The sequence below is a fragment of the Misgurnus anguillicaudatus genome, chromosome 7, assembly GCF_027580225.2.
Source record: "Misgurnus anguillicaudatus chromosome 7, ASM2758022v2, whole genome shotgun sequence".
NCBI classification, from domain to species: Eukaryota; Metazoa; Chordata; class Actinopteri; order Cypriniformes; family Cobitidae; genus Misgurnus; species Misgurnus anguillicaudatus.
The window spans coordinates 16,140,392-16,154,262 of record NC_073343.2 but is presented as its reverse complement, the minus strand read 5'-3'; the positions used below and the strand labels follow the sequence as shown (position 1 = coordinate 16,154,262).

Sequence of the window (13,871 nt, the reverse complement as noted above, 5' to 3'; positions counted from 1 at the left end):
TGTATGTAAGGGTATTTCTGTGGCCAATTTATGCTAACAGCTGTTTATAACTCACTTACAGGTCTGTATCCCTCTCATCAGTACAAAACTATGAAGTGGAAAAACATATTCACACTTTTTGGACTAAAGTTATATGGTAACATGAGCCACGTGTTTACAGCTCTGTTGTTTATCAGTTTCTTAGTTTATACAAAGTTTTTGAATAGGGTTTCTTTCCAAATAAACTGAAAATGTCCTACTGACCTTCCTTTCTATTTTGATTATATTGTTAACTTAGCTTAATAAGCCTCAAACAAACATGTATACATTTGTCCTCACATTCTTTATTGTAGTTCCCTCTCAGATTCCTGCCTAGACTCAGTATGCAGCTCATTATGCGAGTCTTTTGTTGCTCAGCTGTCAATCAATCCTTCTCGCATACGGCCCCTCTAAACAAAAACTGTATTACAATTTCTAAATCAATATATTGGTTTATGTGAATGAGTAAGCAGAATGATTTTCACATAATTTTAAAGAAAAAACTCTAGACTAATAGATTCTGTTTAGAAAGGTCTTGTTAAAACATGTTTAGTATGGGTTTTGTGGACTTAAATCAGTGACTTAAAAATTTTGCTTTTTTAAAAACCACGCATAAACATTATTCTCTCAAAAATACAAACATGTACATACATGTAGCTCATAAAATATTGTAGCCCAGTTTGTGCTGAACGCAGTGTTATGAGACACTTGCCATTATTATGTTTTAAAGCAACTGAAAAAAGATCAAATGTAAGAGCATGTCACAACCTCTGACAGTGTCCCAAAACGGTCGGACCCCAGAGGGTTAATCCTTTGTGGCATAGATTCAGCAAGGTACATTACTCAGATATTTTGGTCCATATTGATAGGATAAGATCACGCAGTTGCTGCAGATTTGTCGGCTGCACATCCATGATGCATATCTCCCGTTCCACCACATCCCAAAAATACTCTAGTGGATTGAGATATTGTGACTGTGGAGGCCATTTGAGCACACTCATTGACGAACTCATTGTCATGTTTAAGAAAACTGAGATGATTCACGTTTTATGACATGCCGCATTATTCTGTTGGAAGTAGCCATCAGAAGATGGGTACACTATGGTTATAAATGGATGGAAATGGTCAGAAACAACACTCAGGTAGCCTGTGGCGTTGACACAATGCTCAATTTGTACCAATGGGCCCAAAGTGTGCCAAGAAACCATTACACCTCCATCACCAGCCTGAACCATTGATACAAGGCAGGATGGATCCATGCTTTCATGTTGTTGACACCAAATTCTGACTCTAACATCCGAAAGTCGCAGCAGAAATTGAGACTCATCAGACCAGGCAACATTTTTCCAGTCTTCAACTGTCCAATTTGGTGAGCTTGTGCAAATTGTAGCCTCTTTTTCCTATTTGTAGTGGCGATGAGTGGTACCCGGTGGGGTCTTCTGCTGTTGTTGCAGATCCGCCTAAAGGTTGTGTGTGTTGTGGCTTCACAAATGCTTTGCTGCATACCTGGGTTGTAACGAGTGGTTATTTCAGTCAAAGTTGCTCTTCTAACAGCTTGAATCGGTCTGCCTATTCTCCTCTGACCTCTAGCATCAACAAGGCATTTTTGCCCACAGAACTGCCGCTCACTGGATATTTTTTCTTTTTCTGGCTATTCTCTGTAAACCCTAGAGCTGGTTGTGCGTGAAAATCCCAGTAGATCAGCAGGTTCTGAAATACTCAGACCGGCCCGTCTGGAACCAACAACCATGCCATGTTCAAAGTCACTTAAATCACCTTTTTTCCCCATTCTGACGTTCGGTTTGAACTGCAGCAGATCGTCTTGACCATATCTACATGCCTAAATGCATTGAGTTGCTGCCATGTGATTGGCTGATAAGAAATTTACGTGAACGAGCAGTTGGACAGGTATACCTAATAAAGTGGCCAGTGAGTGTATACTACATAAATGAGTGATGTGTTAAGGCTAGAATTTTTTTTTTGCTGTTGCAACAGAGACCAGCTAGTGTATGAAGGCGGTGCAGTGAGTAAATATCATTCCCTAATCTCCCAATAGGTCCATTATGCGGGTGCTTCACTCTACGTACCCGGTTCTGTCTCCCGCACACATGCGTTCGCATGACAGAGATGGACGCAGAGGGTGCTGAAGTGTGCCCGGGCTTTCGGAGCGTTCGACTCACATGGCGGATCGATTGCCGGTTTGACTCCCACTCAGGGTGTTTTTGAACTGTAGTAATTTCAGAATGAATGTACTATAAAGTCAAATGTTAGTTAATATTATCACTAATACTTATGTGTTTCCTGACATATTACTGAAGAAATCCATTAAACTCTATTATTTTAGGAGTATGAAATTCCTCATTAAACTTATCTTTGTAAAGTAAACATTTTAAATGTTTTCCTTCTGAGTTTTCCCGGCGTCCGACCATAGCAACCGTTTTGCTCCCTCGTTGGTTAGCTGTTCGAAACGTCACAACACTACAAGGATTCTGGGTAATAGCCTATAGCAAAGTGCGGTCTGATGCGCACTTGCGAAAGGGGTGCATTAAGTGAACTAATGATCACCCCTGGAGAACACCATTAGAGAATTGGTACACCCTAGGTTTTTGCACCCCTTTGCGAGAACATGCATTGTGGGGCAGATGGGCGGAAGTGCGTATATTGGGACAGGGCACTAGTGTGCATGATTCGTGTTGTGACATGTTTTCAGTCGTGTAGTGTGGGCGGAGATCCTGAAAACACTTTATTTAAATGAAATTGCATTGGTCCCAGAGGTGACTGTTTGGCCATGGCATGCTCATTAGGGGGCCCCTGATAACACTGATAATAAAGTATGGGGTAGAAGCTCTTGTCTCTAACACAAATCCACAATGTCTTCTAGAAAGTAAACTGTCCTAATGTCATATATTTGTAGTTTACTATTTGTATAGACATTCTTTTTGTTGATTTCTTTGTTGATTTGCTTTGAACTAGGTAGTGTCTGATGCTGCTGGACAAGGTGTCACCATCACAGGGGACAAAACCTTTAACAACTGGAATTGGCCCAATGCTGTCATATTTGCAGCTACAGTTATCACAACTATAGGTTAGAATTAGGTCAATTTCAGCATTTTGATCATAAATGAATGTTTATTTTTGAGAAATTAACAAAGGAAATATTCATTGCTTTAGTCAGGCAAAGGGAAAAACATAATAATTAGTATGAAACATGCTATTTTAAGATTAGAAATATAGAAAGTAATGTTAGGAATACTGCAAAAAAATCATTTTTTGAATATTCTTTTCCCACAGGATATGGAAATATCGCCCCTAAAACACCTTCAGGGAGAGTTTTTTGTATTTTTTATGGTCTTTTTGGAGTGCCACTCTGTTTAACCTGGATTAGTGAACTTGGGAAGTTTTTTGGGGGGCGAGCTAAAAATCTTGGGCTATATCTTACAAAGAAAGGAATAACACTGGTAAGGAAAAACCACATAAACACGTTTTGATTTGAATGTTTTGACAGTAGCATTTCTATCACCATTGTGCAAATCTTGTGCAAGACTTCTTTATTTCTTGTTTGTTAATTTTTATTTTTTGCCTTCTGACAGCAGAAAACACAATTCACATGCACTGCAATCTTTCTGTTGTGGGGCTTGCTGGTCCATTTGGTATTTCCTCCATTTGTTTTTATGTCTCAAGAAGGTTGGACCTACATTGAGGGCTTGTATTTTTCTTTTGTAACTTTGACAACTATTGGTTTTGGTGATCTTGTAGCAGGTAAGTCATTACAACTACTTGCTATCATTAGTCATTTATTAACTTTTTCATCACCAGTGTTTTTTTTTTATTTGCCACCGCCAGCATTTTTGATGATTTTCTGCAATAAATATATGAACATGTTATATATCACAATAAAGAACCAAGCCTCTGCTTTTAAACAAAAAATTAAACACTATATTCATGCGTTCATTTGTAATCACCACTTGAAAGCAAGTAGGTTTCATCAAAAACTGAACATTTTGGACAAAAACCTGAGAAAAATGCATTTTTCTGAAAGGGTTGCATTTTCAAGCAAAATACATTTAGATTTCATATTCTTTCAAAAATTAAATCTTCAATAATGATTTAACTTTGAAAATAAATATAAAATAAATACAATTTAAGCACCGTAATTGATCTTAGAGTGGTAAACTGCATAACAATAACCCTTACGTGTTAGGCTGATACATTTCACAGAATTTCGAAACTGTCAGTTTCATTGGCTGGTCTTGCTGTATTATCATTGAAGTGAAGAAATCTCCATATTTTGAAGGAGTACATCAGAAATAAACTAAATAAACTAAGTCTTTAGGTTCTTCTGATTCAAAAGTAGCAGCATCACTGAGAGGCCCAGGATGAGAGGAAGAAAATGTTTTTTGACTATCAGTTTGTTTCTTGCCACCCATGGCTAACAGGTTCAGGAGCTTCAGCCGGATGGTTCACAGAAGCCCTTGTCTTGTCACTGACATCTGCCTTGTTGCTGTGTTCTACCTGTACATAATTATATGAATAATTGAAATTACTGTAACAGTGACATTCATGTATGCACGCACGCACACAAACAAACAAGCATGCACGCACACACACAAGCAGGGCTTGACATTAACACCCGCCAAATGCGGGTAGATTTCGGCTGTGGCGGGTAAGACAACCAATCTCATTAGCCACTTTGGCAGGTTGAATATAATTTTTAATTGTAGTTTTCTTAAAAGTTACACGAAATGATAAACATGTGCAATGCGACACTGGGTAACTACAACTCCAATGAGCACTCCCTGCACCCAGCGCAACGTACAGTTGAGGCCGTTTGTTGAGATGCGCTCGCATTGCGGACCAAAGCACCACCTTTATTTACCAGAGAGAGAGCAAGAGCTGATGGATTTGCGAATGCACGGGACGCCGTCAGTAGTATAAGCGACCCTGCATATGTCAAAATATGATTGATTTATGACCCTCTTTGACAGGGGGCGGGACTATCAATCAAAAGCTGCACAAGCTGTCTAGTATTGACAATCGTATATCATGTGCTTTTAGACAGCGGCTATCCGGACTGTGCGTGTTTCCTCTGTGTGTGTGTGTTTTTTGTCAAGCGAATGTTGTCATGTTTATTGTTGTCAACAATTTTTTTTATTGTTTTAGACTGTCCAGGTTCTGGAGTGTCAGGTGTCAGGAGCGCTCCTCTCTGTCCCCCTTTCACCCCTCCCTTCTCGCCCCCACTGACTGCGCGTCTCACAGCGTGTGTGTGTGTGTGTGTGTGTTGTATAAATGGATGTTATAAGATAGGCTTGTTTAAAACAGGTTACAGGTTTTCAGTGAATGAAAAGACTTTGGCTCTGTCTTAACCGTTGAACAATGGCTGGTGCGTTTAATACCCCTCCGGCTTCTGGTATGGAAATGGATGAGGATGCGACTTTTGCGCCCAAGAGGGGAGTGGGACATCGTGTGCGTTTGACAGAGTTTTTACATGATTTGGAAGACATGGTTAAATATGAATTTCTAATGGCTGACAAGCGTTTGGGGTACTACGAGTTTGACAAGAAGTTGCGCACTGTAAAGCTTTACAGTGTGGAATCTGGTGAGAAACAAGCATACGATGATCCAAGCATTTTTCTCCCTGCTAAAGACTGGTCCTTGTTCTACAAACGTATCTGGAAAGATTTGCTAGGATTTTGTGATCTACCGTTGTACGTTGGAGAGTGGAACGGCATGGCACGGGGGATGCGCTATGATTGTCGCCAACCAGTGTAAAAAGAAACTTGATGATTGTGTCTACATTTTCACCTGTAGAGACACATCAAAGATTTCTGAGTATACATGGCCTATCCCGGAGGATGAGCACAACAACCACTACGATCTGCAATTCATATTCCAGTGGCGCGATGTTCGTGTGCTTGGAGATGTTTTTGCACACATTGAGAAAATGTTTAGATGGTGCAAGATGCGTGACCAATACAACGCCATAAGGGTTAACTTGTTTGACCCCAGTGGAAGCGTGGCGGGGACCGGCAAGATGTCGTCTCCGCCCACTTACTACAAGCATTAAAAGACCCGGACCACAGACCCCAGACACATTGATTCAACATGTCTCAAGACTCTGAAACACCCTGCCACACCGTCAAAGATACACCCGATACCATGGAGGCTCCCCTGCCAAATGCTGAAGACACTGTTGTGGATTTTTTAGTGATTATGAAAAATAATTTTCAGCAGAGGGTTCCATTGCCAAAAGATGATTTTATTGCATACAACAATAAGGCCGAGTTGGTGGCCAATCAACCAAAGAGTCTTTTTCAGAATTCAACCTAATATACAGTTCTCTAAAAGTTTAAACTCCTCCCAGGTAGTTGTTTTTAGCATGTTTTTATGTTTGACAGGTGTGGTAACTTCATTCCTTCCAAATGTCAGCCTATGCATTTTTAGCTCTGCTCTCAGTTACCCATATTTTAAACCCTGCATACATTGCAGTCTTTAAGACTGCTAGTCTTCAGCTTACAAGCTTGAGACATACATACTTGCAAAACACATTTGAATCTGAGTACCATGTTCACCAAAGATATAGTTCTTGTTATGATTTCGGTCTTATTGGCTGCTTTGTCTTTGTTTCACTATGTGTTGTGTTTTTGTTTTGACAGCTCCACACGTGCGCGTCTTCCACCTGGTGATCTCATTAACTCTGACTTCTCTCACCTGCGACCCGCACCTGATTCTCATTATTGTCCAATCCGGTTTGATTTAAATTCCCCTCGTTTCCTTTGTTCTTTGCAAGTTCGTCTTTGTATGTACCTGCCCGCTAGCTTGTCTAGTTCCAGTCTTGTTGTGTCTAGTATTCTGTTTCTCGTATTGGATTATTCACCGAGCTCTCTGCTGCCTTTGCCTCTTTAGATTTCCCCGTCCTGCCGTCAGTCTCTCCCGATTGGTGTGTCAACCGTCATTCCTCTGTGAACACTCTGTCTGTGGTATCTCCGAGCGCTGCTCTACACCTTGCGCTGTCCAGCCGCAGTGCGCTCTCGGGCGCGTAATTCTGCGCTTCACTCGGACTGCTACAGTGCGCTGTCCAGCATGGACTCTGCTGAAGGATTGACCACCTCTCTCTCTCATTGTCCCGCCAGGAATCTCTCTCTGTGCCCTGTGAGGATTACATCGAGTGTTTATTTAAAGTGGATGTCCTACAGCCCATCAGTGTTTCCCACTTAGAGTGTTTTTGCATTTACACACATACATTCACACATACATCACATGAAGACATTGAGTGTTTTTTTCATTATACATACCCTACTGATTCAGTGTTTCATTAAAAACCCTCTGCATTGGGATTATTGAGTTGTGTCGTTCGTAACAGTTCTGAATTAAAAAATCTTCTTCATTCCACCCTTTGAGACTTTCACAAGTCTCACCCAAAGTGCAACTTCATAATCCAGTTCAATTAAGTTAAGCTAATTAATGGCCCAACTAAGCCATCTTTCCCTTACCAATGACTAAATCATGATGCTGCACTTTGGTGGAGTGTGGAACAAACATCTTCTCCTTGGAGAAGTAAAAGTACCTACTCCTTAAATGAACAAACCTTTATGATCATGGAATATACTTCATTATGTTATTGTTGCTGTAAAATTAGAACTCATAAAAATATTCATATTCATCATAAGAGTGGAAATGAGTCAATACCTTTTCAATACTTATTATTTTCATTATCTTTTTCTGATGTAGTATTACCATTTTCTAACTTTTGTAAAACCCCTTTTTGATGCACTTTGCAATTTCCTATATGAAGTAACTTTTCATCTTGATATTTCCACATTTGTTTCAATATAGGAAGTATACTGTAAAATAACAATCCATTCAATTAAAATTGCAAATCCTTAACCTCTGATAATATTCATCCTTTTCCTAATACCTTTGATAAAATTCATCCTTTAACCTATACCTTTGTATCATTTGCATCCTTTAACCTATACATTTGATCATTTGACATACCAAAATATGTCTGTGGTAATTTGACAAAACAATCACCCCATTTTACAAATTCCACATTAAGATTCTTTCTTCCTGTATTAGTTGCAGTTTCTATCCTAAACTCTTAAGTTTATTGATAGCTCCAATTAATGCCTATTTTGATGTTGTATTGTTAGGTATGTAAGCATAACAGCTTTTCTGAGCTGGAAATGCCTTTAAACGGCTTGTTTCATCGTTAGAATGCTCCTGTAAGCACGTTGATTTTTCACTCTAAACTGCTTTTCTGATCTGGAACAGCCTTTAAACGGCTTGTTTCTTCGTTAGAATGCTCCTGTAAGCTTAATCTCCATACAATAAAACTATACTCCTTTGTAGTATCTCATTGTTTTTCTAAGGCTGTTAAAGCATCATTTGTTAAAGTTAATAAACATTTGTTGATTATATTTAATATAATTTATTAATTCTAGATTAAATCAATATTTATTCTAACCATGATTTTATCTCATCTCTTGCTTAAATTGTAACATATTTATGGGAATACCAAACCAATTTAGGGATAAGCTATTTTAGTTTTATCATTAGTTTTCCCAGTATTTTTCCAAACTTAGAACCATAATGATTTCTTGAATTAACCTTAATCTGGTACATATATAGTTCCTCTCTAATTGCAAAACTGCCATAAGTTATCATTTCCCATCAATTCAAAATTAAACCAAAAGAAGTCTGCTAAAATTACTGTTTGATCTTCATAAGTTTTTAGTATTTGTTTTTCTTGAATTTCTATTCTGACTTTTTTCTATTTTAATGCTTTTATTAACTTTCCAATATTGAGACTATTTACCAAAATATGCCCTATAAAATTGATATTTAAACCAGAATTTGTCAATTTGTAAAATTGAACACCCCTGTAATATCATGTTGACTTTTGATTATTATTACCTTTCGTAATTCAGAGCATAATAAGCAATTGTTCATACCAATTTCTCTTATCTTTGATAATTTTGTACCATTTGTACTATTCGTTATGTTTTTTTTGTTTCCCATAAAATGTCCAAAATATATATTTTTTTTCCTTCCGTTGACGTCCTTTTTCTTCTTTTGATGTCCTTGTCTCCTTGTTGTTTTGGTATCTTTAGTATTCAATCTAGATTTTGTTCCTCCTGAGATTATTGTAGAATAAGTTCTCACTGGTGTTACTGGTCCTCGCTGAAGTGTTACTGATCCTTGCTGATAGGTGAAAAGTTTATTGAAGAGAAGTTTGATTATTGACTGCAGTAGTGTGAATTTACCATATGTTGCTGATAATTGTCAAACTGGTTATTAGCTTTATTTTTCAATTTCCATGGCTAATTCCTTGAAGTTTTCCTTGTGTGTCCTTTACACATTACCAGCAACTTTGTCCCTGTGTATTGCTTGTGAACTCCACTGCTTTGCACTCATTGCTTGTTGCTCCTGAAAGTCTCTCCTCATTTACATATTTTTCAGAACTTTGTTGCCGTTGCTTGATATGCCCTGAGTTGTCATTGCTTAGTTCTTTTTTTGTTTGTAGACTTGAATTGCTTGTCATTTTTCTGTTGTTGTCTTCTGTCTCATGTCCTTTTTTCTATTTTCTTTTCCTCAGCTCTCCTCTTCATTTTTGTGTTTAAGTTCTCCTCTGCTCCTCAGCTCTCCTCTTCTGTATCGTGTTTTTGTTGTCCTCCTCTCCAACTGGTATTTTAGGAACTCTGTGCAATGGTTCAGATGACACCAGGTGTGCTCCTTCCCCTTGGCCTGCTGTTAGGGCTGCTCTCCTTGGTCCTTGTTTTATGTCACTCTCTCCTGAAGACCCTCAGATACACTAGATCCCATGGCATAATATGGCATTTTATCTCCATCTCCTCATCAGGCTCCTTTTCGTTTTCCTGCACACAAATAGCTTATGCATACAGTTAGTTTTATCACATAAGATCTCATCTTTATTTGTAATTGTTCGAAAAGCTCCATCTGCAGTCGTTCCAGAGGAAGTCCTTTTTTTGGGGATGAATTTTTGTTATATAGTATTGCGCAGACATTGGTATTGGCATTGGTCGACCAATAAGCATTCCATGCAGTGTTAGTTTGCAGTCTGTCACTTGTTATTGCAAGAGACAAAGCATCCAGTCAGTTCAGTTTCATGCTTTCACATTTTTTGCTGAGTTTGACATTGAAGGGATAAGTTACTCCTTATGATTAAAGATGGTAAACACATCTAAGTTTTTCCTTTATTCTTTACTGTTGCAGTATTCACTTTGTTGTTTTTCAATGAAGGCTGATCCATTATATAAAATTATTCCTAATAGTATTTCAAATCTAGGGATTACTTCTTCTATCATTATTTTTTATCATTACACTTGGCACAAACTTTTCCAGTTGAACAGAAATTCAACCATTAATGCACTCAGATATGGAGACCCATACTCAAATACAGGGTTCCCGCGGGGTCTTAAAAAGTCTTAAAAAGTCTAAAATTCAGAATGTTAAATTTAAGGCCTTAAAAAGTCTTAAAAACACCCAGATTTTTATCCCAGGTCTTAAATTTAATTTACCCAAGTCTTACATTTCTTACCTCTTTTCATTCCCAAAAAGCGTTGTCCGCAGAAAATAAAATGGTAATTTAAAACGCTGAAGAACTAACTTAATCAGTGGCGGAGGCAGAAAGTGTATGATGGTGGGTCTCTAAAAAGAACCGTTCCGCCCTTTGTCATAATCCACGCAAATCGTGCCATAAGCTATATTTCAGGTGTTGTGATCTGACTGTTTACTGTGGGTTTGGCGAGAAACAATCCTTAAACTTAGTTCTGTATAGGCAAAAATCTTTTTCGGGGTAATTTATAAGCCGGTGGCTTACCCGAGCATTTGCCAGGTTCTGAAACATAGAGGACACAGAAGCGAACAAAAATCAATGCTGCTTTATTGAAAATCAACTTAAACAGTCGGGCCGTCGAGTCACGAGCCACCAACAGTGTGTCAACTTTAGTGTTACACAGTTTTATATTTTAGACCTTAATATTGCTCTTTGCTGCGATGCACTTGAACCTAACGCGCTTTCCCTTCAGCTCTCCACAAACAGCAGCGATTGGCAGACGGAAAGCAAGAAAGTACCGTATAGCCATATATTTCCAAAAAGTGCAACTGTTTTCTTTTAGGAACAATTCAAACTTTTTGCTTCAGGAGTTACGGTTAAATGAACAGCGGTAGATCAGAGCCCTTTCGCACAGGCAGGCTGCTGCATACGGCATCGCCTGGTTTATTTAAGTTAACTGAGCATTACATTCGCAAGTCATAAGCATATTACAACAATTAACGATTAACTAAGAATAATAATCAATATTTTAAAGTTAATTTCAAAGTTAATATTCTGAAATAAGACCATTTCTGAAATAAGAAATGTGACCCTTCGGAGGCTACAGCCTTCGGATTGAGAAACGGTCTTAGTGGATAACGTTAGCAGCACATATCAAACAGCCTTTTAATGGTAAATTTCATTTTCTTAATGCAGATTCATCCGTTATTGTGTAATTAGAGAGGCTATTAAACCTGATGGCAGTATATAGTGCATATTTATGCATAAAACGTATGGGTGGAGTGTTTTTTGGCTCTGTGATTCTGTATTCAATTAAATGCAATACATTAATTTATTAATAACTTGTATTAATAAAATGCATATATTAATGCTTTTAGGGATTAATAATAATTGAAAGTGATCTTTTGTTCTTTGTATATTTATAAACAGGCACAAGATATATACACAGCACACAGCCAGTTGTACATTAAACATTATGGGGTGGTTTCCCGAGCAGGGATTAGCTTAAACCAGGACTAGGCCTTAGTTTAATTATGACATATAACTAGTTTTAATAAACATGCCTTACTAAAACCATTACTTGTGTGCATTTTGATGTATTTTAAGATATGTCAGTGCAAATTGTTTTCAAGTTTGGAAAGCTCTTATCCATGTCTGGGAAACCTCCCCTATAAGCTTACGTACTACAGAGTGTGAAGCATTTTAAAGCTTAGTTGTATGAGGCAGTGTAAAACTAGGCACAAACCAGCAGCTGACCATACTAACTGATCTAATATTAGTGAATTTTATTTGTCAAAAAACATTGTTGATAGAATTGTATAAAAATACTACTTACACATATTAGTGTGATGTATAAATATTGTAAACCAATGCATTTCTTGACTATTAATTAAGAAAAATCACAGCTCTTTGCCTCTAACTCAATGTATTTCAATGGCTCACTAGCCATTTTTGGGCTTCCATTGTCAGAAGTCTCTTCCTAAAGGGCTATGGGTAAAATTTGTCGGCGCCAACAATCGCGGTCTAATAGAGTTAAGCATAATGTATTTCCATGTATTTTGATTATCTGTTTTAAAACTGCGTTCATTTTATATTTTTCTATAACTGAATCAATAAAAAAACGTTTTAAGAATTTCTGAGATAATTTGAATGCTTCTAGTAATGTGTCGTGTTGGTCTTAAATTTTACTCATAATGGTCTTAAAAGGTCTTAACAAGGTCTTAAATTTAACTTGCTGAAACCTGCAAGAACCCTGCAAATATGAATACCAATACCCATTTACTCTTATTTTAATCTTTAATACTATTTTGTTATTTTATATCTCTGTAATTTGAAATTAAAACCACCCATCTGGCAGGCCACTATTGCGTTTGATGGTTTTCTTATTAGGGGCCAAGCACCTATGGTGCTGTGGCACCTATTGTTTCTGTTAGTATTATTATTATTAGGGGTCAAGCACCGAAGGTGCTGTGACACCTATTGGAATTGTTAGTATTATTAGGGGTCAAGCACCGAAGGTGCTGAGAAACCTATTGCAATTGTTAGTATTATTAGGGGTCAAGCACCGAAGGTGCTGTGACACCTATTGGAATTGTTAGTATTCTTATTAGGGGTCAAGCACCGAAGGTGCTGTGACACCTATTGGAATTGTTAGGGGTCAAGCACCGAAGGTGCTGAGACACCTATTGGAATTGTTAGTATTATTATTCTGCCGTTTCTTAGCCATAGGCGTCTATGGCAGCCCTATGAACCGTACATAGGAAAATGATGAAATTTGGCACAGTTGAAGTGGTGATCATAAATAGTCATGTGACCAAAAATGGTGTCTCTAGCAGTAACTCTATAGCGCCACCAGCAGTGCAAAAAATCAATGTTCAAACTGTTATAAATAGTGAACCATTTGATCTATGAAAATTCTACTTAGTACACGTGATTGCTCTCATCCCGCTATTTAAATTTGATAACTCCACCCATTACAGTAGCGGCCATTTTGAAATGTACAATATTTTGTTTTTTCGCTACTCCTCCTTCAAATGTGGTTCAATTCTTATGAGATTTGGCACAGATGATCTTTGGAGTCTAGAAATGACCGAACAGAATTTTTATATTTATCTTTGTTTAAAAGTAATAAATGCGCAAACTTAACAAGGTTGACGCAAAAATGGTTCTGAAGCTGTAGCTCAGTCATTCTTTGATCAATTGAAATGAAATTTGGTACACTTCATGTGGACCATGAACTTGGGGTCCATGCCAAATTTGGTGACAGCGCCACCTATGGGTCATGAGATAATAAAATAGGCTATTATTGCCCATAACTTCTGAACTGTTTGTCAGAAAATTATGATCTTGATGTCTATGGATTGCTTACCTCATGCCGCATCTGTCGATGTGAATTATGCCGGGTTTGACCAAATCGCCTGTCCGCCATTTTGAAATTTCACATAAATTGTTATATTTTTTAAACTATTAGACATATCCGCGCAAAAAAATGGTAAGGAGCTTTGACATGATGTCCTGAAGGTACCTGGGAAGTCAGAGTACAGCGCCACCTAGGGGT

The 13,871-nt window shown here is 37.9% G+C and overlaps 1 protein-coding gene across 3 annotated transcripts in view; it reads left to right on the top strand.

The window, feature by feature from the left end:
• kcnk5a (potassium channel, subfamily K, member 5a) overlaps positions 1 to 13,871 on the top strand; it is a 208,898-nt gene that overhangs the window by 56,974 nt on the left and 138,053 nt on the right. For 2 of the 3 annotated variants that reach the window (XM_073869474.1, XM_073869473.1), the window contains exons 2-4: positions 2,992 to 3,103; positions 3,310 to 3,476; positions 3,609 to 3,777. In XM_073869474.1, coding sequence (XP_073725575.1) covers positions 2,992 to 3,103; positions 3,310 to 3,476; positions 3,609 to 3,777 — 448 coding nt within the window. The remainder of the gene's footprint in view (positions 1 to 2,991; positions 3,104 to 3,309; positions 3,477 to 3,608; positions 3,778 to 13,871) is intronic. The other variant, XM_073869475.1, reaches the window with a different exon arrangement.